Source organism: Antechinus flavipes, chromosome 3 (assembly GCF_016432865.1).
Source record: "Antechinus flavipes isolate AdamAnt ecotype Samford, QLD, Australia chromosome 3, AdamAnt_v2, whole genome shotgun sequence".
Taxonomy (NCBI): Eukaryota; Metazoa; Chordata; class Mammalia; order Dasyuromorphia; family Dasyuridae; genus Antechinus; species Antechinus flavipes.
Window position 1 is genome coordinate 325,280,936 of NC_067400.1, and position 27,985 is coordinate 325,308,920.

General features: G+C 39.9%; 1 protein-coding gene across 2 annotated transcripts; it reads right to left on the minus strand.

Annotated features, from left to right (window-relative positions):
- Positions 1 to 770: 770 nt before the first annotated feature.
- AMOTL2 (angiomotin like 2) lies at positions 771 to 27,272 on the minus strand. Of its 2 annotated transcripts, none has more exons than XM_051985581.1 (10): positions 26,855 to 27,272; positions 23,252 to 24,070; positions 15,888 to 16,164; positions 13,822 to 13,966; positions 12,858 to 12,950; positions 7,790 to 8,085; positions 6,452 to 6,744; positions 4,712 to 4,926; positions 4,103 to 4,279; positions 771 to 2,964 (listed from the first exon to the last, which is right to left on the minus strand). In XM_051985581.1, exons 2-10 carry the CDS (start codon positions 23,992 to 23,994, stop codon positions 2,906 to 2,908), a joined length of 2,298 nt encoding a protein of 765 aa, XP_051841541.1. In that variant the 5' UTR covers positions 23,995 to 24,070; positions 26,855 to 27,272; the 3' UTR covers positions 771 to 2,905. The 2 variants fall into 2 exon arrangements, with proteins under 2 accessions (XP_051841541.1, XP_051841540.1); XM_051985580.1 differs by having other exon boundaries at positions 4,103 to 4,282.
- Between the last annotated feature and the right edge of the window lie 713 nt (positions 27,273 to 27,985).

Below are 27,985 nucleotides of genomic sequence, written 5' to 3' on the forward strand. Positions count from 1 at the left end.
AAATGAAATGGGAACTACCTCAGTATACACCTTTCCTTTAAGCTATATCACTAAATACTTAAATTCTCCTTTTGTTTCCCAGGTGATTATGCCCTATTTTTTTTCTGTGCATTGCAAAAAGATACCTATCATCAAAAATGCCAGCCTATTTCCCCTGCAGACATCCAAATATGTAAGAAGTTAGCTGAGATTCCAGATCAATTTGATTAACTCCCCAATCAATCAATTTGAAGAATGTAGTTGTTAGGGAATCAGATGGGTCCCTTCTCAGGATAGTATTGTTATTTGTTATTTATTTAGTCATTCCACTCATGTCTGACCCTTTGTGATCCTATTTGGGGTTTTTCTTGGCAAAGAATTGGAGTGGTTTGTCATTTTCTTCTCTAGCTCATTTTACATATGAGAAAACTAAGGAAAACCGAGTTAAGTGACTTGGCCAGGATCACATAGATGTATCTTCCTGACTCCAAGCCTGATGCACTATTCACATAGCTGTCCCTAATTTATTCCACATAAATTAGAGACTCTCATAGTTGGAAATGATATTGGGGGCTACTTTAGCCCATCCCTACCCCCCAAAGTTTCCTAAGGGAGCCCTCCCCACTTTTGGAAAACAGCTAGCAATTATTTAGTAGTGGTTGTTCATAAAAATCTCCTGGTCATTGTTTAAAACATGACTGGAATGAATCTGATTAAGGTTGTGATTTGGCCTTCAGATCTCTTTGCCCCAGGGTCTCTCTCCATGCAGGGACAAAAACAAAGAGAACAGCTTATTTCAATATTTTTACTTTTTTTTTTTTTTATTAAAATACTGTTATACCAAGTGGAATGCTACAGCAATCCTGGTACAGGGTGGCACAGCAACACAGCCAAGTTTACATTTTTAAATACTTAAGATAACTTAAAACATACAAACAAACATCATTGTCTTTGGCAGAAAAAGTTCACAGCACGAAAAAATACTTTTAAAAGAATACCAATATTAATCCAAAATATATTAAGTTGTTTTCCTCTTTCACAATATTTTTCCGCTTTGTTTTGCTTTTTGTTTTTTGCTTTGTAAACAATGCACAGGAACCAAATCCATTTTAAAGCGTGTGGGGAAGGGTAGGTAATAAAAAATGCAATTGTCCAGCAAATGCACAGATGTTTTAAAAGAAAACTTAAGGAACCACAAAAAAATATATACATATACATATAAAATTTAAAAACAAAGAGGGATAGATATACAGAGAGAGCTAAAAACTGGAAGGACAAACCAGGGAAAAATCATTTTTCCTGGGGTCTGAGCTGTGTGACTTATATACAAGTCAAAATCCACTACTGTCAGAAGCCAGCTGGCAGTAGCCAAGGGTGTGTAAGAGGATTTTCACTTATACAGTATCAGTGTATTTGGTATTACCCCAGAATGTGTGTGTGGGGGGTCAAAATTGCAGCTTAAAAAAATCCAATTAATCCTCTGCTTTTTAAAAATGGCTTTTATCTCAGAAATCCTTTTTTTTTTTTTTTTGTATCATGTAGTTAAATCAATTCTCCTAATTCTGCTGTAGGTGGTTTTCCTTTTCTTCTCTTTCTTTCCTTCTTTTTTCCCCTCAAAGCATAATCCTATCTTCAGCTCAGAGTTCTGTGACCTCAGAAAAAAGTCAGCTGAACTTAAGATGGTTGCTGCCATTTGTCCCCTGAATGGAAACGGAGAGAAGGGAACACTGGGATCCATCCACCACACTCAGATACACACACTGATACATTCCATTTGGCTCATGGTTTATAACCAAACAAACAGAAGGGAAATTCCACTGAGAGGAATTGTGGAGACTGTCCAAAAGGCAGGCAATGGCATCCGAAGGACTCTCCAGATGGATATTTAATGTTTGAAAGAAACAGGATGCAAAATGGAGGAAAAGGATAAGATGGCAAACATTTGAAAGATCAGAGTATCCACAATGAAAGGGATTTAAAAAAAAATCTAATAAGTCAAATTATTATGGAACAGGACAGGGAAGGGACAAAGAGAACAGCTGATAGGGATAGAGAAAACAAAGCATGTGGGAAAGAACCTGAAATGACAAATATCCATTCTGTTCCCCACAAGAAGGAATTATATACAAATAATAGTATAATGTCTCCTAGTGCAGCCGCCTAAGGATACACAGTTCAATCTAAGAGTGTTAGGGAACTTTTCCTCTTAGCAAGCTGGCTAGAGCAGCTGATAAACCAATAAAAACCATATCCACCCCACCAGATTCCAGTCCTTGTAAGATGAAAGGGAAGAAGCAAGGGCTGGAGAAAAGAGGAGGAGTAAGAATCTTGCAGAGCCAGCAAAAAACAAACACGGGCAGACTTCTGGCAACTTGCATTTGAGGTTTTGGTACCAACAAGTTGGCTCTCCATGGAAACTCAGCAACCAGTTCTTCCAGGACCCAGATGTGGGTGTCTTCTCATACACTGACCTCCCCACATACCTTCTGAGTCTTAACTGCCTCTCTCTTTCTCTCTCTTTCTCTCTCATTGTTGAAGGCAAGTTAGGATCAAGAGGGGGGCTCAGCCCCTCTCTGAACTCTTTGCATCTCCTTATCTGTCTGTGGGACTGTGGCTAACTCCCGCAGACCTTGGTTGGATCCTTGACTTCCGACGGATTGTTCAAGGAGAACTGTGGTCAATTGGTCATGCAGGATGCAGATGATACTACAACAGTTCTACTCCCACCATCAGTTTTCTTCCAAACTCTATGGTCTAAAATTTGGCCAAATAGAGTGAATGAGTCCTCAGCCAGGTCATAGGATATGAAGGATTCCCCAGGACTATGTCAGAGGAAAGACAGGAGCTAGTAGTTTGAGAGGGACCTGGTAGGATCTGCAGATATGGGCATGAAGCTATTCTGAGGGCCTCAGAGCCAGCTCCTTCTTCAAATCAGGATTTCCACCATCTCAGACATGTCCCGAGTCTTGGAAGTAATTGAAGACTCTGAAGAACATAAACGCACATATGAATAAATCTTCCAAGCCTTTATTGTTCCCTCTTCCAATACACAAATATCATTTTTTTTCTTTTCTACACCATGGCTACTCTGATATTTCTGGTGATATAAATGTTAATTCAAAGAACATATACTCCCTTTTAGAATTGGGTCTGTTCTCCCTAGCCCTTCCCCGAGTACATTACTTGCCCCCAACATACAGATTGGTTTACCTCCTTTCCTTTGGCTAGGAAACTTTGAGGGGAGGGGGAGTGTAAGTAGTACATGAGGGAGGGGAGCCTGGAAATTCTTCTCATATTTGTGGTCCTCTATAACTGATGAGGCAGAGACAAAACTATGTAGATTCTATAGAAGGGGTGTGTGAGGACAAATGGAATCTCCTCCATGCTCCTCCCTCCCAGGCCTTTGTAAAATAAATTCTTCTGATTAGAGAGGACCATGAGCCTAACTGGTCAATGGAGTTTTCCATACCTGGAATACATTCCCTTCTCACCTCCCAACTCCTCCCTTCCTCCAGTCAAACCTCAAGTCCTAAAGTCTCTATATAAGAAGTCCATCAGGATCCTAGCTGTCACTCCAACTGTTTATTTTTTTTAAATTTACTTTGAATATAATTTTACATTTACTTAGATGTGGCTTGTCTGATAAGTCTTACAACCCTTGGAAGAACATAAACTCCTTGAGGTTGGGGACTGTTCTGTTGTTTCTATAGGCACTTAATAAAATATTTGCTGACTGAATAAACTAATGAATTTCACCCCTACAATGTAGTGTGCTTCAGACATCGACACTCCTTTCCTGTTCCCCACATTTCCCATTTCTTTCTTGACTTTTACTTCATCATTTTCTCTTCCCTACTCCCCTTTCCCCACATCCCAACTTATTTCTATGATCTCAGCCATAGCAGCACACAACACATTATCTTCATGGCAGTCAAGGCCAGCTCACATCAAATACCAATGGAATAAGTAAGAAGATGATGGGGAGACAAATTTTGTTTCATTTCATTTTGCTTCCTTTCTTCTTTCCTTTCTCCATTTCATTCATTCATCCCTTCTCCCTCTCTCTCTCTCTCTTAAGCTAGGGACAAGAAACCACAGTAATCCAACTGGGTAGAATACTTACCGGTTATGGCTCCACCATGATTGCTGCTGTTGCAGCCCAGGAGGCCCTCAGGCCCAGGGCCCTGGGAAATGATGACAGTGTCAGGAAGGCCATCAGTCTGGGTACTTCCATCCTTGCTGCCATGTTTGGCATGGGAGGAATGGGAACCAGTGGGCATCTCCTCTGCTGGGACCCGACCTGCTGGAAAAACATAGGGTATTGTTACATTGTCATCAGCGATGTCTCACAAAATGGTTCTTATTGGGGGAATATTGGGGAAAGCAAAGGGAATAAGCAATTATATAATGGCTCTTTACATGCCAGATACATGTCAGACACTATGCTAAATATTTTACAAATAAAATAATATTTACAATTATTTTTTAAATTTGGGATGTGAACCCAGTTCCTGACACTCCATATCCAATGTTTCTATTACACCATACTTAATCTAGGAGGACAGGTTTTTTCTACTTTGGAAGCTCACAAGATCTCAATCTCTTACTTTCTAGGTTCCTAGATTTTTGGATGAGATGAACGAGATCAAATAGGAATCTTGAAAAAATTGTAGTTTAAGACCTCAAGGCAAAATTCTCTCTTCATTCCTCTAATCTCCAGGGGTTCTCTTACCTGTGGCTCTCCAGGAGAGGCCATCAGACTGTCCTTCACTGATAGATGAGACTGCCTGCCAGCCTTGGGTCCCTGAAGCTGCAAAGATGGATGGTACAGACTTGGCAGGTCTCAGGGAGCACTGCAAGGCTTTGCCGGGGTCCTTCCTCGAACGCTGCTGAAGTACTTTTATCACAGCATCCTTCTCCAGGATCTGGGCGTGAAGTACTTTTAACCTAGATGGGGGGGAGCAAAGAAAGCATCTATTTAATGCTAAGTCAAAACACAGGAACAACAGCAACCTTTTTTGAAGATGTTCCCATCTCAGCCTCCCTTGTGCCTTGTGGTCTCACAGAAATCAAAAGAATGCACTCAGCTTGAGATCAGGGGGCATTTATTTCTCTCATTTTTATTTTCCCAGTGCTCAGCACAGAGCTTAGTCCATGGCAGGCAATTACAAAGTGAATGCTGGATTAGAATGAAAACAGCTGGAGCTGCTTTCTCTTAAGCATTTTTTTTTCATTACTGTCAAAGAATAGGAAAGGCAGAAGATTTAGTATGTAGCACTGGCTGCTTCATGGTAGGTACACCCTAAATTTATCTATTTTGTTGGTGGCTTCCACACAGCCCTTCCTTCAAGCATGCTTGGCCATGCTATGTGTACAAAAATGAAGTGAAGCTATGTGTGTGAAAGCCAATCCATAAAGCGGTCCATGCTGACCAACAAGTCAGGAAGAAATGCCAATTAACTGGAAACATCAAATCATTTGACATCTGTTCAGAAATAAAACATTCAGCTACTTTCAGAACCAGTCATATTCTTGCCTAAAATGTCTGAAGATAGTGGGGGCTCATGACACTCATGAGCTCAACTTAGGGCAAGGCCATCTCAGTTTCCTCATATATAAAAGGAAAGATATTTTTTTTAACAATTCCTACACTTCACACATTGTGAAGATCAAATGAGAAAACCAATATGAAACACTTGAAGAACTTTAAAACACTGCTGCTGCTATTATTTCCCATACGTGTTTTATTTGGTGACAAACTGATCTGTACAAGAGCATCATAAACTTTGTAGATTCAAATAGTGAATAATCTTGGGAACCTAAACCTTTACCACCCTCTTCACTGACAACCAGTGTCTACTGACTACTTTTTAAGGTTTTACTTGTACCTGAGAACAGGTATAATGTTTATTTTTAAAATATATTTATTTTTAATATATATATTTTAAAGTATAATAATATATTATGATATCATCTAATAACTCATTTTTCTAGAGCATTTGATAGTTTACAAAGCATTTACCTCATAACCCTATGAGATTGGTTAATACAATTATGTGATTATCTCCATTTTACAGAAGAGAATGTCTATAAAGGACTTTATAAGTCTTAAAATACTACATAAATGAAAGCTGCTATTACCATTATATCTCAGACACTTAATAGCTGTGTCATCCTTGTCAAGTCATTAAAAAAAAAAAATCTCTTGCTACCTCAGTTTCCCCAGCTGTTAAAAATCACATCATGATAGTATCTACCTCCTAGGCTTTATTGTGAAGATCAAATGAAGTAATGTTACATTAAAGTATTACACAAATGCCAGTTATTGTTAATTGTTGTTATCATTATTTATACTCAGTAAAGAAATTCTGTCTGGCACGGACATCATGGCTTACTCAGCATTTTAGTGAATTAATTTCTCTGGGATGGTTCAGGAAAAAGAGTAGGGTCAGATGTTTTGACGAGTTCCTACCTGTTCTCCATCTCCTGGTGTTTGTGGTTGACTAGGAGGAGGTCTTCGTTGAAGCTGCTATTGGGTGAGTGCTGAGGGGAGTGGTTGATGATGGTAGTATCCCTCTGAGCGGCGGCTGTTGCGGCAGCATCCATAGCAAACTGCTTCATGGTACATTCTTCTAGGTACTTCTGCTCCCACTTGGTCATGTCTGCCTCCAGGGCCAAGATCTTCTCTTCCTTCTCCCTCAGTTGCTCTGACAGCCTCGGCACACTGAGCTCGGGGGATCCGCTATTAGGTGTTGCCATCTGTCTCTGCAGAGGTACAAAATGACACTAGGGTTATCTACCTGACTGATCCCCAAGGAGACTGGTGAGCAGTTAAACGCACACCTGTGGTTGTTTCATCTCTCCCCCTTCTTGGACAAATAAATTCGTGTTTTGAGGGTGGGACCTGCAGACAGATCTGTCCTAGAAGGATTTAGATCTTATGGGTAAGGTCAAGAGTGCTTCTGTGAGTGACAGGAGAACAATCATAATTTCAAATTTACATAGTACTTTAAGGTGTGCAAAGCATTTTACAAAAGTTATCTCATTGGACCTTACAACAATCTTAGAAAGTAGGGAATATGAATATTCTGCCTTCGCAGATGAGGAAACTGAGGCTGAGTGCAATTAAGTGACTTTGACAGTAGTCACAGAATTAGTGCCTGAGGCAAGATTCTAATCTGCCAGGTCTTTTTGCCTCCAAGTCCAGCCTCCTGGCTTTCAGCTAAATGCCAAAACTCTGCTAAGAGGGCATGATAATTGATTGCCCCCTCTTGTAAAACAGTCTGAAGAACAACTCAAATCCCTCTTGGTTTACTCTGGGAAACAACTCTGATTCCAAAGTGGACTGGGACATGGAGAATTCTGATTATAGGAAAACAGATGTCAAGGTCATGATTTCCTCATAGTTAACCAAACAACAGTTGTCAACAATGGTTTGTCAGAAGGGCTGTGCATCTAGCAAATGAGCAAAGCAACTCTTGGTTGGTTAAAGAAATAACCAGTCAGCTACATGGACCTTGGGGGTAGGAAGAGGGTTGGGAAGTCAGAAGGGACCTTAGAGACACAGAGAAATTAGACAACTTGCTTAAGATCTCACAGCTCCTAAGAGCCTGTGACAGGATTTGAATCTAGGGGTTTTGGTTTTTTGGGGGGAGAAGTATTGGAAAGGCAATCAGGGTTCCATAGTGGGTGTCTGAGACTCAGGCCGTCCTGACCCCCTGGCAGATGCTTGAGCATTATCTGGCTGCCCCTTGAAGCCAGGTCTTCTTGATAATTAAGCACAATGCTCTGACCCACCTCACTCACTCACCTGTTGTGTCCTAAGAGTCTTCAATTCCTGCTCCAGGCGGGTCCGAAGACGTAGCTCCAACTGTTCCCTCTTTTCACAGGCCGCCTGGAGCTGAGCCAGAGCCTGCTGCAGCCTCTCAACTTTTTCCACATACGCCTTCTTCTTCCGAAGCTCATCTTCTGCCTTTGCCGCCCGGGCCTGGGCATTGCTCAGTGCCTGTTCCAACAGTTCTGCCCGTCGCCGCTGGTCCTCATTGGAGCTTCGGAGCAATGAGATCTCCCGTTCCATCTTTTCTTGTTCTTGCTGAGATTCATAGTCTGGAAGAAAAAAAATTAAGAGGTCCATTCATGCCCTCATTCAAATATTTGTACAGTAGGAGATAAAATGATGAGACTGATCCTTACAGGAAGATTGCTGGGATATAGCTGTTGGGATTCTTTCACCCAGACCCGTTCCATTCAGCTGACCTGTCTGTTACATGTAGAATGACCTATTCGAATTGGTCAACTCATTGCAAAGGGATTAAAAGGATTAAGACTTAGAGCTGAAAATGACCTTGGAGGATATTCGGAACCAAAAGCATTAAACACATGGCCCACTACTCCCAGAGCAGATCAAACCAGATTACAATAAAACTAGGAAATACTTAACCAAACAAAACAATAAAATGCGATAAAACTCAGGTAACATTACGTTTTTAAAATAGTCAATATGGGGCCTGAAAAGGACACTTACGTACAGTGGCCCCCTTTCTATTTGGGTTTTGACACCACTGGTCTAGACCAATATCTTCATTTATAGATGGAGAAAATTAGGCCCAGACTGGTCAAGTAGCTTGTCCAAAGTTACCCAGCTAATAATCACATCAGAGCAGAATCTTCTATCTCTAGTGCTGTTGCTTTATGCTACATCAGCAGTATGTTAAGAAATATGAAACTGCTTTTTTCCATTCCATCTTGGAATCTGATTTTAATAGTGGGGAAGATTTAAAAAAAGAGAGAGAGAGACTGCAAGCTAAAAAGTGTGTTTCTTTACAAAGTATGGATTTGGAAAATTTTGGAAGAGAATATCTGTTAGTACAGAGTGGTCTTAGTGATGCAATTTTTAATGAAACTATCAAGACTCAAAAAATCTATTTGGACAAGTAGGAAGTTTAGAGAGTTATTTAATTTTTTAAAAGTATTCTATTAAATTTCTAAGGTCAGTGACCTTCCTAGATATGTCAAGAAGCCAAGATCAGCCTGTCAGAATAAATACCCTGAGGCCTAGACCTGGATGGAAGGAGAGAGAACTTTAACTGCATGTGGAATTTTCCAAAAACCTAAGAGCTGGAAAATAAGGAAAAGGTAGGATTGACATCCCAAAACACCAAAAAAGTAAACAAGCTCCCAACCCTCAATTCAGTCTTAGTTTTTTGTAAGAGTCTCCATAAGTCAATTTCTAAGCTGGACAACTCCAAGAGTTCATTCAGTCCAATTCCTTCATTTGCTGTTTCTACAAGGGGGAGACAACTTGATCAAACGTGTACAGCTTAGTTTGGTAGTCATAGACAGAATAGTCTCTACATTCTAAGCTATTTCCACCATAGCCTGTCACTCTGATTTGCCAAAAGTTTGCCAAATATATGAAATGGCAGAGGAGCAAGGAATTAACATGCAATATGGGACTTAGGGTAGAACTGCTGGACTTGTGATTGCTCAGAAAACAGGTTTTTCACTGAAAGACAAGCCCAGTTGCAACAACGGCTGCTGAAACAGTCTACATTTTCTCGGATGTCAAGAGTTTTAGGAAAGAAGAGAGCCTTGGGAAGTACAATAATACCCTAATGCCTTAAGTGATTAGTTTACTTAAGGTTGGGAGGGCCAGGAAGGGAATGCAGGCTTATCCCAGACCAGCCCTTTGTTTCCTTCTGTTATGAAATCATTAGATGTACATACAGGAATAAAAAAAAAACCATTCTGGGACAAAGAGTGCTCTCTGGGAGAAAGTTTGGGGTTTTTTGTAGGGGGAAAATTCTCAAACAGGTTTTAATTGATCTGTTCATTCTAACTGTTCCTAGCATCAAAGGTTTGAATTAATAGGCTTGGGGGAAGAGAGGAAGTCAGTAGAGGAAGAAAAATTAAGTTTGATTTTTAAAAAAAATTAAAAAGTATTTTGATCGCTGTTTTCATGTTGCCTAAATTATTACCTCCCTCCCACCCCCCTTGGCCATCCTCTGGAAATTTAATTTCTGTGGGGACATGGGAAAGTAGACAAGACCAATGGGATTATTCTACCTTGCCCTGTACCTCAACCCATTTGCACTGTGTAGAAGTGCTATCAGCTTGCTCCAAGATCATTAAATTCATATTAGGAGAATAGTAGCTATAAGGATTTTCCAGTTTAATGAAATAATCTCAAATTCACAATTCTCAATCAGAATTATCAGCACCACATATGTTTGTGTGTGTATATGTACACATATGTTAAAATCCAAGTTTTAGAATGAGATTGGCATAATGATCCCCTTTTAAAAAGCAGCTTTACTGCCTCTTGGATTTAAAAAAAAGTGGCAAACACTGGAGATCTTTGATGTGAAAAATTCAAAAGTTTCCATCCTCTGGGCTGTAAGGAGCTAGAAAACTAGGCAAAGAAACACAGCCTTGTTTGCAGGATGCTAAAACTTTGTAGAAAGAATTTTCTCAACTTGTCCCCTTACCAAATCTCCCAGTTCTATGTTCTAAAGACCCTTTCTTAAAATGTGCTTTTTTTCAGGATGTGTCTCCCTTTCTTGTGAATCTAGATGGGAGAGGTAAATCAATAGGTCATACTTTGTCCTCTCAGTTGACCCAAACAGGACCTTGATAGAACAATGTAAAGCAATTTTTATTTTAGAGAAGAATTCATCAAAGTAAGTAATTTGTGTGTCTGTGGATGAGTTTGGGGAGGAGGAGGAAGATCACAATTGAAAGGAGTGAGTTAGTGAATGGGAAAGGTGATAGGAGAGGGTGATTTTTAGAGAAAATGCTTTTAAATAATTTTAAGATCAGGAATGAAGCAGCCTAAAACCTAACCTGAAGCCCTTTGAGTAAAATATGTGTATACATATATATATATACATATGTATGTATATAACACACATCCATGTATACACATATGAGTAAGGGAAAGAAGCTAACAGACTTGGGATTGAGAGCTAAGGGGAGGAGAGACTACAGGGTGGAAGAGCAGGAACAGCTTCTGGAATGTAAAGAATCCAGGTCAACTGATGCTGTGGTGATTAATAACTTTGGCTGAAGTGCCAAGAACAGCTTAGTTCTCCCTGGGGAACTTAAAAAACTTCCAAGAGAAGATTGGCCTTTTATGCTGCCTTAAAGAAACTTTACTCTGCCTGCCTCCTTTCCATTTTCCTTTCTTTCTAGCAAAATTCCCACAAGTCTATATTCACAATCTGTAATGCCCTGTGATCAACTCAGTGTTCCCCCAAATTCATGCTCACACTCAACCCTTAACCCCATCCCCAGTAAGACCACACCCTGGGCCTTAACTCCAGAGATTACTCCACAGCTAAATTCTCTACCTCCCTAGTCTAACTCTTTTACCTACCACTTCTCACATTTGTGTTTTTCTCCCCCCAGGACCTTTAAATCACCCAAACCCTTCCCCTCTTTGTTGGTCCATTAGGTTTCTCCAGGTACTTACTCCCTCTTGTCTGCTCAAGATTCTACTCTGAAATAACTGAATTCTGTATCTGGGATACCCTAACTCTCTCTAAGTCTCTGGAGGTCACTATTATCCAATTCTAGATCACCCCCCAACTGTTTTTTAACAGGTCACAGGTAATGTTGGGAAAGAAGATGGTAAATTCTAAAGATATGGCTCCTCTGAGAGTCATGCAACTCTGTTTTGCTCTCATTTTCTACATCCTGAGAAAGCTTGTCTCAGAACCTTTTTCCTTTTCTTAAAAATCTTAATTCTCTACTACCAAAACCTCCCTTAATAATAACTTTACATCTGAGTTGACAAAGAAGACTAAAAAGCAGGATGCTAAAGCTATACAGGTGTCTGCCCATTTCAATTTATCTGTTCCTAAATCTTTCCTTTATCTCTTTCTTATCTTTTAATTTCAGAAGGTGGTTTTTCTCCCATTCTAATAAGCTAATAAATAACTCCTACACTTGAGTCTCCTCGGTTTTTTCCTTCTATCTTCAGACAATCTGAGATTTATGCCAGGTATTTAATAAACATTTGCTGTCTTCTCTTTAAAAACAAAATAAAAACCCAAATGCTTTACTTGATTTTATCCATTCTAATTACCACTTAACTTTTCTTCTTCATTTCACAGCCACACTAATTTCCTATTTTCAAACATTTTAAATGTGAGAGTTATAGCTGCTATCTCCACTTCTCATTTAGGTACTTTATCCCCACCCCCATTTTTTCTGAAACTAGTAACTCAAAGATACCAATGTCCTATTCTCATATATATCCTTCTTCAATATTTGATGCCCCCAACCAACTATTTCTTAAAACTCTTTCCTCATTTGGTTTCTTTAATACAGCACTTTCCTGATCTCTCTCTTTTAATATCATTTTTACTGTCTCAAATCTAGAGCTGGAAGGACCTCCTAGACCAGCTAGCCCAAGATAAACACATACTAAGTATCACAGGTGGAATTGGACCTCTAATGTCTTCTTTACTAATTCTTTCCTCCCTATCTTCAAAATCAACACTCTCTTTACATTTTTTAAGCAGCCTAAACCAACACTTAAATGCAGAATCCCCTTCCCAACTTTAGTATTTCTGTAAGTGATAAAATGATTACTCTAATCACTTAGGTTAAAAATTCTACTTGTAGTTTTCCTTTCCTTCTTTCTTAGGGCTGATCAGCTATCAAGTCCATTTTTCTTCCTCCAAAGTCCTCAGTTTCATACTTTACTTTTCAACCCTATCATGACATCATTACCCTCATACCTGGATTACCACTGGGGTCTTTTGGTTTATTGATTTTTGTATTTCTTATAATACCCAAGCCCAAAAGTGCCACCCTAGCCAGCCAAGCCCCACCAAGACATCTGAACAGGCCAGAAAAGGGTATGTGATACTTACTCTGAGCAAGAAGCTTGGCCACCATGCCCTGGTTCCCCTCCTGGGCCTCCTGTGTCTTGCTGGCTAGTTGTCTGTTTGCAGATTCTAACCTCTCTGTTTCAAATATTAAGAGAAGGAAAAAAAATTTTTTTCTTCAAAATCTGGTTAATCTGTGACCCAAATTTTTCCCAAGTAATACATTAGGAAAAAGAAAATTTCACTTGAATTGAGCCTGGCTGAAATGGTAATTCAGAAATAGCTATCAATTATTTAGAGTTATAATATTCTTAATTTTTTTATGGATTAGGAAATAACTTCCTCAGTCATTTAAAGGAACTGTCAAAACTAGAATCAGGGTATTTTTGCTCCCAAACTAATGCTTTTTGATTCCAAATCAAGAGAAGAGCTCACCAACAAACCACCAAAGAATCAAGAGCTTTGTGTCTATCCAGAGACCAGACAGCTGATCAATATTTTCTAATGGCAGTGACAAATGGTGACTTCAAAGAAAATGCCTTAAAGCCTTTAAGAACACATTTGGGCCATTGGTCTGGATGAGTTCCACTTCCAGAAGGAAACAGCCTAGGACATATAGTATGGCTGATATCTAAGGTAGAGGAATAATAGGAAGTGCCTGAAATGCAAAAAAATTTCTTGAATCCAATTTATGAGTGTAGGGTGAAGAGATGTTTTATGTTGTCTCCTCCCATTTGACTGTGAACTCTTTAGAAACTGTTTTTTAAAATTAATTAATTAATTTTTAAAATATCCCTAGCACTCAGTATACTGTTGGTATGTAGTAGATGCTTAATAAATGCTTAATAAACTTGACTTAACATGGAGATTCTGAAACTTTTCCCAAGGGAGAGAAAGAAAATGAAGACATTTTTGGGAAACAGAACCTTTTCCACCTATTCTTGAGTATTCAGAGTCATAGCAATTATCCCCACACTGTTTTCCTCGTATCTTTTTGACTTTTTCTTACCTCTTAGATCTCGGTTAAAATCTTGTAACCGCCTCATCTCCCCACTCATCTTGTTCCTCATGGTCTTCTCTAAGGTCTCTCTCTTGGTAGAAGCTTTCATCAGGTTTTCATAAGCCTCAGAGATGCATTGGATTTCTGTTTCCAGCTGGGGGGAGCAGAAAAAAAGCATATAGTATCACAATTTTTTCTCAGAAGAGCACGATTAGCATGAATAGCATTGGTCTTTTTTTTTTTTCCTTCCTTTTCTAACACTATGAAAACTTATGTCCAATTGGATTCACAAATGAATTCTTTTGGAGGCTGTTCTGCCTGAGAAGCTTATGGAGGCAGACAGAGATAGAGGAAGCTGCATAAGCTCATTGCATTCTCATTCCTATCCCCAACAGAATGTTTATTTGATACAAGCATAAAAATCAAAGATATAAATCAGTGGAACTAACTATTTCCAGTAGCAGGACAGATCCATCTTGCCTGAGGAATCAAAAGAAAAACTGGCTTTGATAATCTTCACCATCTCATCAATTTCCATCAAGCACAGCATTTAGAATAAAAACCAGCTTTATAAGATCATGAGATCATTGGTCTATACAAATTAGGTTGTTTATTATCTCCTATCCTCCCCCCAAGTCAACACAGCATCAAGATTTCATGAAGTGCATTCTAGAAAGACCCTTTTGCTATCCTTTTCTCCGACATTATTCTAAAAATATGCCATCCAACAACTCTCTGAAGGCTCATGTGGTGGTGGGGTGATTTATTTCTAACCACTACATGGCTCCTTTGGACATGAATCACTATGAACTTCTGCCTTTAATAATGTAAAATTTCCAGAGAGAAGCATTCATTTTCAGACCAGCCTATCCCATGAAGCACAGGGGAGGATGTGGACAGTTAGCTCTTTCCCACTAACAGCCCATTTTGTAAAGGATCTGGTCTCCTGCTTATGCTTTATTATCAGGCCTTATGGGAAAAAGTTTCCTATTCCTTTAACACCAGAGGACCTGAAGTCACCTTCCCTGGAATTTCCCCATCTGTGTGTTGAACTTCAGAATTGTCAATTTCAGAATTTAAGTCATGGGAAAAAAAAGCAAGCAAACATTATCATGTAAGATTTTCTTAACCAGCCAAGTCAGTTTCTACTGATCTCTGTAGACTTCTTTCCTACTTGGCCATATCTATCCACCAGCAGAAAACTACAGATTGGGTCTAGATCAAGGGATTTTTAACATTGGGAACGTAAAAAAAAATCTATTTTGATGAGCTATTTCAGTATAATTGGTCTTCTTTAAAATATTATTTTATCTTATGCATTTAAAATCATTTTTCTGAAAAGGGGGCCACTGGCTTTACCAGACTGCCAAAGGGGTTTATATAAGACAAAAAGAGGTCCAGAGAGATCCCATTTAATTTTCCATTTTTATTCGGATGATTACGGGTTCTGCACGTGCTCCCTCGAGTCTCCAGAATTCCTACAAGTCACCCATTTGTTCCGGTATGGAGGGGGGAGAGGAGGGCTCTCTCTTTGGCTGAAGCTGGCCTGAAACAGATGCCCCGTTGTGTACCTTAACACAAAGGGCTCTCTGTGGGAGGCCCTGCGGAGGGAGGGACAGAGAAAAGTTGCAAATGTGAAGGGAGATAGTGAATGGTCTCTTTCTAATATGCCCAACAACTGCTTTTGCTCCAGACTTCTGGTATTATATGTTGCTGCTTCACAGCTGTTTGAAGTGTGTGCATATATGTAGGAAAGGAGGAAGGCCCTGGGTGAAGAGCCTGAACACCGGAACTACTGAAAAGCAGCAGAAACCATCATTTTCTTCTCCTTTTTCTTACTCTATCCAATCCCATGCACTCGAACGTTGCCACTAATCTTTTTGTCTTATCTTCTGGAAACTATTGTTCCATGGCTCCCTGGTCTGGGTTAGGTCGGCCTGCCCTTACTGGATGGCTAAAGCCAGCCTATGGCACCAATAGCTCTGAAAAAAGGACTTCTTTTAGTCCAAAAACAAAAAAAAAACCTGAACACACTATGTCCTGCCCAATACCAAATTTCTCTCAACCCTCTGTACCTTCTGAATCCGGCTCGCCTTCTCGCTGTACGTCTCGAACTCTCTCAGCAGCTTCTCGTTCTCCCTCTGGAGTTTCTCATTGTCTCTCAGGATGGCCTCCATCTGAGCCAGGTGGCTGTTGGTGGAAGCGGCCTGGGCCGACATCAGAGCCTCTACCCCAGCTGGGGTGAGGGAGCCCAAGGGGCTGTGACAAAGGGCAGCAGGGTGGGGGTGGGCAGGCTGTGGTGGTGGGAGCTGCTGCTGCTGGAAAGGCTGGGGCATCGGGGCCTGCAAGATCCTACAAGATGCAGAAACAATTGGAAAAGCTATTAGTCATTACCTCATTAGCAGCCTTACCTGGTCTTCTGAAGGGCTGGGGAGTCTTGTGTGCATTTCAGCTTTCACCTGCTATTATTATTTTGGGTAACTTTAGTTGGGGAACAAGCTTCTTTCTGAGATGATCAATATAAAAGGCAGAATGCTGGACCTGGAATCAGGAGACCTGGGTCTGAATACCATCTCTGACATTTACCAATTGTTCTAGGAAAGCTGTTTTTCTTCTCTGAGCATCAGTTTACTCATCTATCAAATGAGGCCATTTATACTACCATATCTGATATGAAAGGGAGGGAGAATTATTTGTAATAAAAAGAAACACATATGCATTTTCATTAGCATCTTATCACTGTTGGGCTTTAGGAAACAAAGAAATAGCTTACTCCAATCCTCTCATCTCAGAGAGTATAAATAATTGTTTTAAAGTAATATCAGTATCTTGGGAGAGCTCAGATTAAAATCCAAGCCTCCTAATTTATTTTTCTATATTATGATAGAGCCATAAAACCTTTGAGAATTTATCTCTAAATTGACAAAACCATTTTAGCTTCTCAAGAACAATTCTTGTATGCCTACATGCCTATAAGGATACACAGGTTAAAACTATAGAGAAAAGATTCTTCTTATTAGTCAGATGTGTGTGGGTCCCAGTTTCATTTTTGCGTTGGCTGTATTCTATGCAAGGATCTCTCTCTGTGTCTCTTCCTATGGGTGTATATCTCTCCTCACACAGATCTTTTCACTTCTTCTCTCTCCCTACCCTCGGCCCATCTTTCTCCTTGTCTCTGTCTCTTGCCATTCTATTGACAATGGGACAATACAACTGCTGTTTCTCCTGCCTACCACCTTCAGGTGTTCCTAGATTTAGCAGTGCTGGCTGGCACACAAGAGCATAAATGCTATGACCACTTTTATTCAAGAAGCAGTGTTTCTATTTTTATTAATTAGCAATACTATGCCGCGTGGTATTTTTGCCTGCCATCTTCAGGTCACTAGCCTGATTTCAGGGGACATCTCTAAGTTTATGCAAAAGGTGTTTAATACAACACCAAATTTTCACTGAAATATGATGCCATAGGATAGTAAAGGTCAAGAGGAAAGGATAATCAGGGCATTATCCCCTACAAGGATAATATTTCCAGACTCTGCAAAGTGGTGATCTTCTTAAAATATAGGGTTCAGAAAGGAAGAGGAAGGGCTGGGGGCTGGAAAAAGCTATTAAAATAAAAGTGAAATTAGCAGATTATTAGTTTTCAAAGTCTTTGTCCACAACAAAGATGCTATTTGGCCACAAACTTCACTCTTCTTACTAAGCCTTATCTTCAAACAGCTGCCAACCCTCAGAGATAATAGGGACTTTCAAAGACTAACTAATCCAAACCTATTACTTTACAGATGAGACTGGGGATGCTAAGTGAATGGCTCAGGATCAGCCAAGTAAAGTGACAGGGACAGGATCTGAATCTAAATTCTCTCCAGAGTCAAAAGATTTTTTCATTGTATTCCACTGCCTGATTCTACTATTCCCCAAATCCCCAGAATAAGAAAACATCTGCCTGCAGAAACTCTAACCCACACTACAATTTACTCTCCCTCAGATATCTATTAAAATCTAAGATAATGCAGTAAAAAAGAAAGGAATTCACATTCTTCCTCTACCACAAGCCTGTGGGCCAATGGTCATTATGTTCATACTTGGGATTATGAATAAAGGCTAAGAATGTTGGCCAAACAGGTAATAAAACTTCTTATACTCAAAAAAAATTCTCCCTTTAGGGTTAAACTATGGACACACCCCAATGAATTCAACATGGCTGTTCTCCGGGAACTTGGCTACCAGACACTTCCTTAGGGACTCACACCTCCATTTGGCCCTAGTCTGGCTCTAAGACGATTAGTTAAACATAGCCTGCATTCTTCTGTGATGACTTGGCTCCAAGAAAGAATAAAGAAGTCTCCTTTCTGCCCCATACCTCCCTTCCCTTCTCCTTTTCTTCCCCTCCCCCTTCCCTTACTTTTTGTTCTCCAGAAAATAGTCCACTTCCTTTTTGTGATATTATCTTTTCCTGTCAGAGTTCAATAAGGCTGGTCCAAAAGGAGAAACCATTACTTAGTTTCTAAAATCCTTCCCAGACAGTTCCCTGAGAAGCCAAAGATAATGTGGGCTTTTTTTTTTTTTTTTTTTTTTTTTGGTTTTGGGTGGAGGTGGGGGAAGGTGGATAGGAGTGGGAGGGAGAAGGGACTAGCAAAAACATTTAACTGGCTCTCCTACTCCAACTAGGCTAAGTCATTCATTTCAGGAAATTATATGACTTAAAGGTGAAAAAAGCAAGCAGAATGAAAACCAGGCAGAGAATTACAAATAAACTAAGCCTGCCTCCTTTTTTATTTCCTTTTTAGTTCTTTGTTTTTGGGTGTTGATGGAAATCCTTGGGATTCATGAGGAAGGGAGGATAATAGGCTTCTGTGTGTAATTGCATCACAGAATCAAGAAAAGTTAGAGCTGGAAGGTCTCTGAAGGTCACCTCATCCAACCCCTAGCTCAGTTCTGCTTACCTAGGTGATAAGGGGAGTGGAAAGGAGGTGGGACCTAAGTGAGAGCAAAGGGCAGCAAAGAAAGATGAGGTCAATGTCTCCCTGGTGGTCAGATCATTTCTGAGAGCCAAGTGATTTCTGAAAACTCTTTTCAAGGCAGGTAATTTTAAAATTTAATTTTAAAAAGTCACTCGAATCTGGCTTTGAATCCTAGTTCTCTGCCGTTACTAGTATGAGCTTGGACAAGGCACTTAATCTCGGTTTTCTCACCTGTAAAGTAAGAAAGCTGAACTAGATGGCCTTTCCAATTTAAATCTATGGGCCCAAACAAGGTAGAGCCCCAGTTTGCCAAGATGGAAAAATAAGTTCTATAATAAGTAACATAGATGGTTGTGCTCAGCAAGGGGTTCCTATCCTGAGGAAGTATCTCTGCTGAAAGAGTAAAAAACAATCTTCTTTTCTCTTGACCCTGAGCCTTGGCTGGCCCTAGAATTAAGCCTGGAAAGCAGATTCCTAGAATCACAAGTCTAGCACTAAAATAAAACCTCAGAGGCTAATTAATGCAGCCTCCTCCTTATACAAATGGAAAAAATGAGGTGAAAAAAGTTAAACGGGTGGCCAAGGTCACTCAACTAGTATCATAGTGTATCAGGTGAACCCAAGTGCTCTCTAACATCAAAGCAAAACATTCCTTACTGCACCTGGTCGAGGAGTATTCAATGCTTCCTCTTGCAGAAGAGGCCAGTAAGTAATCAATTAGTCAATAAACATTTATTAATCAGTGCTAAGCACTGGGCATACAGAGGGATAGACAGTCCCTGCCCTCAAAGAACTAGCAGTCCGGTGTTTAGGAAAGCCTAGTTCTGAACTTTTGGGGGGTCTACTTCCTCTTCTTTCAAATACAAGGTTTGGATCAAGTTGTCTCTAAGTTCCCTTGCACTTCAAAAGCTGTGTTATCTTTGAACTTTTCCCCCCCTTTTAGCATATACTGTTCAAGTTAGAGGACCTTCCAAGCTAGTACAATCTCCATTGATCTCCTCCACCTTTGTTCTGGCCATTTCTCCACATGCAAAGAATATTTTTTTCTTTATTTTTCTATTTAAGAATATTATTTACATGAATGTACTGGACAGAGTAAATAAAGGAGAGACCCAAATCTGTCTGTTTTAATTTAGGTGGTATTTCTAGAGTGCTAGACCTGGAATCAGGAAAATCTGAATTTGAATCCTGTCTCAGATACTAGCCCTGACTCTTAATTTTTCCTTTGATCTCACTTTCCACATCTTTGAAATGGGGACCGTAATAGCATTTACTTCACAAGGCTGTGGAAGAATCAATTGAGATAGTATACATAAAGGGCTTGGCTAACATATAAATGTTAATCATCATCACTGTCCACAGTTTTAGTAAAAAAAAAAAAAAACTGGGAAAGGAAAAGAAGGAACTGAAATTACCAAATAAAAAGGGTTGTTTAGGTCAAGTTTAGGTCACCAGATACTCTATGTGGTCTAGATTACTACTTCACTCCCGTTTTGACACACAAAAATATTAACTGAAGCTACCATACTTAGCACAGTGCTGAGTACTGAGGCATATAAAATAAATATGTGGCTGCCTTCTGGAGGACCAAGAACAGTCAGAAGTCTGTAGGGGTAGCTTGGTGTTACAGTGGTCAGAACATCAACTATGGAATCAGGAGCCTCTGAATTCAAATTCAACCCTAAGATAATTAACTTACTAATTTAATTGCCTCAAAAAAAAAGTCTAATCGCTCCTTAAAAACAGAATAAGAAAGGAGAAGATTGAAAGTTTATGGAGTTGTGCAAATAGGAAAATGTTTAGTATAGCTGGCTATAAGTTGGTTCTAGTCACCCAGTGTAGGGATTCTAGGTGAGTACTGAATGGAAGTAAATTAGCCAGTCTTAAAGGTCTAGGGACTGAAGGCTGAAGAGCAGGGGCAGCAGGGGAAAAAATTGGGGGGGGGGGGGCGGAATTTCAGCAATCCTTGGAAATAAGGTGTTAAGTGTGGAGGAGGGCTTCTTTTTTTCCCTTAGTTTTTCTTTTGTTTCATGCCCTAACCCCTTCACTCCCCCAACCCTGACACCCTCTCTCTTTTCCTTCAATCTGCAAAAATATGACTTTAGCTTTGGGGCCCATCTGAAAATGTCTATTTCTTAAGACTGCCAAATGCTGTGTAAATAGGAGATAGTCATATATACACATATATAAGACCTATCCATTATTCTTCGTCTTGTCCCATAGTCTACTTTGTTCTGACATAAGGCGCCTGTGTTTAAATTCAAGCAGACTTTGCAATAGACTTTTCTTATCAAATAACTCCTCCCCCTTGACTTATTTAGATTTGTTCCATTCCTTCAAATTAAAACCAGGCAGTCTTACTACTGTTACACTTATCCCTCAATGTCATGAATAGCAATAAGGAATTAAGAATAATATAAATAACAGAAAGAAAAATTTACCATTTAACCGAGCAGTCTAGAAATCCAAGAGATTTGGGGGTTAGTCCCCGCTCTGATATTTACTAGTTTTAAGATCCTAAGTAAGTTACTCCTAGGTAGTCAGTCTTCTTATTTGTCAAATGAGATAAGGCTATAGATTACAATTTCTTAACCTAAGGTCAATGAACTAGGCTACGTTTTTTTTTTTTTTTTAATTTTGATAACTATTTCAATATAATTTGGTTCCTTTTTGGAATTTTGTGTATTTTATTTTATATGTTTAAAAACTTTATTATGATAAAGTGTCTGTAAGTTTTACTAGATTTCCAAAGGAGTTCAAGACTCCCAAAAGATTAAGAACTTCCAGGTTGGATAATCCCTAAGGTTCTACTATGATTCAATGATTATATTATAAAGGTTAATGTTTTTGGCTTCATAGTTCTTTGGAAAAATCTATCAATGATTTGGAATTGAGTCCACAAACTTTATTTGAGAGGATTAGGATAAGGTACAAAATCTCTGGGCCTCACCTTTCCCAATTCGTGACTATAGGCAATAGCCCCTTTTCTTGATTTTACAAAGATGATACATAGATTAAAAAGATAAAAATGGATACACAATACTCCAAATCCCTATCTGTTAACTGTAGGTCAGCCTTGTACATTCTCTAAGCCTAGCTTCTTATTATCTTTAGTTCATTAAAATAAAAGATCTCCTCTCCTAGACAAACAGATTGAAAAGGGTTACAAGGTCATAGACAAAGTCATACATTTCAAATATGAAAATGAAATGCAACCTCAAAAAGACAAGTATGAAATGAAGATGAAACAGTGATTCCCCTCAACCCTCCTCCCCTGCCCCCAGGGATGTTACTGCTTCCTTAATAAGGAAGGAAGCAGCCTAAGCAGAAAGGGAAAGCCCCCAGTTTCTCAAGTAGAAACAGTAACTCCAGACAGGAGCATTCCCAACTCAAGATGAATCTACCCAGCTCAGCTAAAGCCAGCCAGCTGGTTCTGGAGTCAAGATCTGCTTTTAAACCTACACTCAGACACTTACTACCGGGTGATTAGGGGCAAGTACCTTAACCTCTTAACCTCAGTTTCCCCAACAGTAAAATGAGGCTAATAATAGTACCTACCTCCCAAGATTGTTGTGAGGATCAAATGAAATATTTGCCTAGCATGGTATTTAACACATAATAAATACTATATAAATATTATTATTGTTATTTTTGCTTAGTATAAAGGCTTAATGAAGGAACTACTGGCATTTTGATCTCAGATAGGTAGCTGGAGAGTAGTTGGTCTTGCTGAACTTATTTTTTCCTCTTTCTAATTTTTCAGTGGGGATTACTGAGTGATAGTCAGAAATAAATGTGAACTATAAACAAAAACCATCCATTTAAAAAAAAAATTAAGCATATCCCCAATGTGAAATAGCCCCTAGTTTCTGGAAGCTTTTCCTAATATCTAAGCTCAAGTTATCCTTTCTGCTTCTATTTTGATTTTCTTGAAGTCAGAGTCAGACTTCTAGCTTTGAGTGGTTACCCCTGATGTGAGTGAGCTTGAACAGATCAATACAAACTAATATTAATAATGATGATGATGAATGTAAAACATACCACTTCTTCTGCCTTCACAGGTTGTTATGAAGATGTGTATGTATTAAGAATCTAAATATAAATGATAGCCACTATTACCCTTGCTTTTGGCTTGTTCAGACACACTTGCCACTTGAATGCTACACATACCAGGCTAACAGAAGAGCAGATGGTTACAAGTTAAATACAAGTTAAAGGACTCTGGAGTCAGAAAACTTGATTTCAAATCTTTCTTTTGATACATATTTACCTATATGAGTTTGAGCAAATCACTTAAGCCTGGACTCAGTTTCTCATTGGTAAAATCAATGGGGTTGGACTAGACTTTAGGACCCTTCCAGCTTTATCTCTGTGACCCCAAGGAAAACTTAAAAAGCTTAAATATACGATAAGGATAGAGAAATACCTTCTCCTCCAGATTTCAGAATCAAGGTAGAAAAGCTGTAGTGAATTACCTGACTTCAGGATGCTGGAAATCAGGGCTTCCCCTGGAATAGTGCCTGGGGTCACTGGCTGAAAAGGGCTCTTGCGGTGGAATGATGTAGGGGTACTCTGGTGGGGGACCCCGGGGCTCCAGGCCCTCGGTGTGATGGCCTCTGGGGGTGGACAGCTGATAATGGCGAGAAAGCTGGGGAAAGCTGTGGGAGGAGCTCATGTGGTTGTAGGCTTTGGCACCATTTCTCTCAAGGGATAGCTGGAGGAGGCGCTCACTCAGCGACCTCACGTGCCCATGCTTCAGCTCTTTCAGAGAATCATCCTGTCTCTTGCTGCTTGTTACATTGCTCCGGCGAGGTTCCTTATCCACAGGAGCCCCTGGGCAAGGCAAGGCTGCCTGCTGTCCTCTCTGGGAGGCATAATACTGAGAGTGGACTTTTGCTTCTTCATAAGTGGGCAGCTCCTCGCCTTTGCTCTGGGGCTGGTAGAACCGGTAGAGGGCATTCTCTAAGTAGGCATGGTCGCCATGGTGCTCCTGGCCCTGGGGCTCCTGCCGTGTGGACTGCTGTACCATCTGACTCTCTTCTTGAGTCAGACTCTCTAGGGATGAACGGGGACTGCCCCCATTGCCCCCACCTCCTCCTCGAAGAGCCTGCTGTTGGATAGCCAGCAGGGTTCTGTTCTCCGTCAGGTTACCATAGCGCAGCTGCTCCTGGATAAGTCTGTGCAAGACGGTCCCTGAAGAATCTTCCACAGTTCTCATTCTTTGCTCTTTTGTAAACAACTGGAGGTCTCAAGATCACCTGAAAGTCTAACAGCAATTGGCCACGGATGAACACCTGCAAAGGAAAGCATAGAGTCATCAAGGGTGGGGCTCTTTCCACTGGTCCAGGAGAATGGGAAGACTTTCCATAAAACACTATTTAATAGGGTTTCATTTTCATGGAACCCCACTATTCTATTCTGTCTAGAAAAAGGTATCATTTAGCCCTAAATACCAAACAATTGCCCATAATTTGACTTTAAGTGCTCTTTCTTTCTCTTTCTCTAATAAATGATATTGGGAAGTCTACCTAAATGTTAGTTCTCCCAAGTTAGAACAGGCACAAGCTAAGTTGACCTATACAAACCTTTCCCTATTTGAATCAATGTCATGGGATGACCTTGGAACTCATTCAGATACAGTGTATATTAGAAATAAGAAAGGCGGAAATGAATATGTAGTACCAGATAATGGAGGAAAGAATCAGATATGAATTACTGTGAACTGTGAATTATTGTGAACAGAAGCTTTATTTAACAAGCCAGTGGAGCAAGAATGTCCTGCCAACAAGCACTATTTAAGTCACACAGTCCCTATAAGTTAAAAACCACACACCCTTTTTTTCACTTATCCAATTTACAATACCTTAATGCATCAGACAAATCCAAGATAACAAAGGGGTAATTTCTCTAGATATTTATTCCACATTATTTGGACAGAGTCTAACTGATACTCCTCAGATTGCTGATGGTAATTTATAATAGCTGTAGTCATGATTAACAGTAAAAGCACAATCCCTACATTGGCAATTCTATGGGTGAGGGAAAACCATGGTTTCAATATGGCATAGAAATGAGTCTAGCAGAGGCTTGATTGTTCTAGTTACAGTGAAGGTGTTCTAGAGAAGAGCTTTCCAAGTTAGCTTATCTGGTAACTAGGGAGCTATTGACTTCTAAGATAACACTATCACCACAACATTCCCTGGCTCTTTAGCACCAAAAACTAATTATGATTGTGCATTAAATTCATTTTTACAACAGAAGTCTATGATAGTAATCCTGAATATTTTCCAAACCATGCCGAAGTGACCATCTCAGAGAGCTGGAAGAATTTTGAACATCTGTTTCAGTCTCTAAGCCAATGTGATATCTAGAAATCACAAATTTAGTTTAATGATGACAAGAATAAGAATAGCTAGCACTCATATAGAGCCTTAAGGCTCATAAAGCATTTGACAAAAATATTTTCACCTTTACAGAAATCCTGGGAGGTAAGTGATATTATTATCGTTATTTAAGGATGAGGATACTTTGACAGAGGTTGACTTGCCCAAGCACACTGCTAGTAAGTTAATAAGTGTATGAGGCAGGATTTGAATTCAGGTTTCTAACTCCAGGCTCTATACACTGTCACCTAGCTGCTCATGGAGCCTACCATTTTTCTTCCCGCACTCCTTCCATGCCCATGCCAAACTCCACAATCCAATTATGACACTGAAAAGATCTTTGGTTAAGTTAGAAATTGCATAAGTAACATAACTTTCCACCTAGTCTTTACATCATACCAGACTACCACACCTAGGCCAGAAGTAGAGAGATTCTGAAATCCACAACTCACCAGAACCAACAAAAATCCTTAGGAATCAAACATTTTCTGCAGTAATCACAGTTTACTAAATAGTGGGCTCACTATAAAGACTGTCAAGAGAAAATAAATATCAAGACAATCCACAATCTACCTCAAACACACCATCACTTGAGCTCTCAAGGTATACAATGCAATTATCTCATATCAGGAGCAAGTTAATAATGTATTTGTAATGCTTTATCTAATGGAAAAGCATTAATCTCAAACATCAAATAACTAAATCATAAGTCCATCATAAACTACATGCCTTTTTTTAAAAAAATAAGATGAAGGAGTATTTATTTTCTGACTTTTTTGTTAAACAAGGTGGGCTGGGGAAGAGATTAAAAATTGCCCGAAAATTCTCTTCAAAATACTGAGGTTCCTAGGTGTCTAAATTAAACCAAGGCTTTCGAACAACTTCTGCAAGACTTCCAAAAGTGTAACTGGATAACGTCCTCCCTTCCCCCTACAAATAACTTCTGAGTCAATATACTCCGAACTCCTAAGTTTTAAAACCAATTTGAACATTAATTCACCTCAAAAGTGTTGAACTGATAGCCATCTGAAAAGTATTTATATTTCCTTTGCTGCTCTGGTTCCTCTTTGTTTTCCAAATATTTCTGCCCTGACATCATCAGGGTTTGGACTGCAATTAACATTCTTTCTAAGTGAGAGCCAGGCTTATGGCTCCGGAAAGCATTTTTCCAAACAAGACAAAGAGGATTTCTTTAACTAATTGGGGGGCAAAAGCACCTGTAATTCAAAACTAACCAAATAATTCTAGATTGCCCCCCAACCCCGCTTTCTTTAATCAATTCCAGCCTTCCTTCTCCGCTCTTCCCGGTTCCAAATACCAGGAGACTTGGAAATTCACAGGTTTCAAGGGCACTGCAAGAGCCAGGGTCAAGAGCTAAGGTATTCTTTCCTCCATCTTCCCCCCACTCCAAATATACCCCTGGCTGGAAAGATCCAGACTGCAGAAAGATTTCGCCCATCGAAACCGTAAAAAAGCCGACTAGAGTCGCGCGACTGAGAAACCCAGTTTAGCTAAAGCACTGGCATTGAGAAGGAGAACCGACGCATGGGACCTTTCTTAGCTCCCAACGATCTGCTCTCGCCTCCCCTAGGATCCCTCTGAATTGCCCGGAATGCTCGCTCCCTCTCTCCCGGCTGTGTGCTAGGAGTTCCGAGCTTCCAAACAGAACGCGTTCATTTCTCTCGTGAAACTTACCAACCCATAGCCTGAGAGCCTCAGTTCTAGAACTTCATTCAGACCCAGCCACGCAGAAGTCGCCGGGGAGCTAGCAGTACAAGAGCTCTTTCGGAGGGAGAAAATGCAGAATAAATGCAGAATGCGTGAGTGTCTTGGCTTAAACTGCCGTCCCTTCCTACCCCGGCCGCCGAAGTGCCAAAACAAAACTTTAATAATAACTTAGGGGGGAAAAAAGAATTGGAAAAAAATCACAGGAGCGCAAGGAAACTACCGCACGCAGCTCCGAGCTCCTCTGCCCAGAGATCCTGCCTCGGTGAGTGCTGGAAGCGAGACTGCGCTCCTCCAGCTGTACCGCGAGCCACAGAGGTTGGACTGTGCAAGAGGCGGCTGCTATGCCAGGAATGTGAGAGTTTCAGGTTCCCCCTAGGGATCAAAGCTAACCACAAATAACCTCTTTGCGCTCGGCCCTTCCAGGGACTGCAGAGAGAGGCTGCGCACTGCAGGGGCGACTAACTGGGTTCCCCCGCCCCCTTCACCACATGGCTCCATAGCCCTAGGAAAGATTCTTCCCTCAATTTTTCTTCTTCTTTTCTTCTGATATTTTCTTTTTACTTGGCTCGGGCTTCTAGCTGCCATTAACTCATTCACTCCCAAATGAATATTTGTTCCTGAGGATTCTCCAAAAGATATATTTGTTGGACGCTAATATCCAGATATTTAAAATTTTAATTTTCAATTAATGCAGACCCTCCAAATAAGGGATCGGTGGGTTTTTTCTTTTAAATTTTGATATATATAATCGGGTTCTTTTGTAGTCTATATAATCCTATATATTTTATGCATTTAAAAACATTCTGACAAAGGATCGATAGGGTTTCACTACATTGCCATAGGAATTCGTGACAAGGAAAAAAAAAGGTTAAGAACTCCAGCTCTAAGAAATGTTATCTTTTTTTTTTTTTGAAAGTTTGGGTTCAAACTGTAGATCTTTTATATGGGTGAAATTTGCAAAGACCCTACGCCCAATATTTGAACCTCATAACAACCCTGTGAGATAGATACTATTGTTATCCTTATTTTATAGCTAAAGAAACTGAGGCAGAGTTACGTGACTTATCCAGGATCACATAGCTATTTATAAACTGTATA

Coding starts and splice junctions, on each gene's coding strand:
- AMOTL2 (XM_051985580.1), bottom strand. CDS start 23,994: ATGAGAACTGTGGAAGATTCTTCAGGGACCGTCTTGCACAGACTTATC. Junction 6,745..7,789: donor AGACTCTTAGGACACAACAG/GTGAGTGAGTGA, acceptor GTACCTCTGCAG/AGACAGATGGCAACACCTAA. Junction 2,965..4,102: donor TCATGGTGGAGCCATAACCG/GTAAGTATTCTA, acceptor TATGTTCTTCAG/AGTCTTCAATTACTTCCAAG.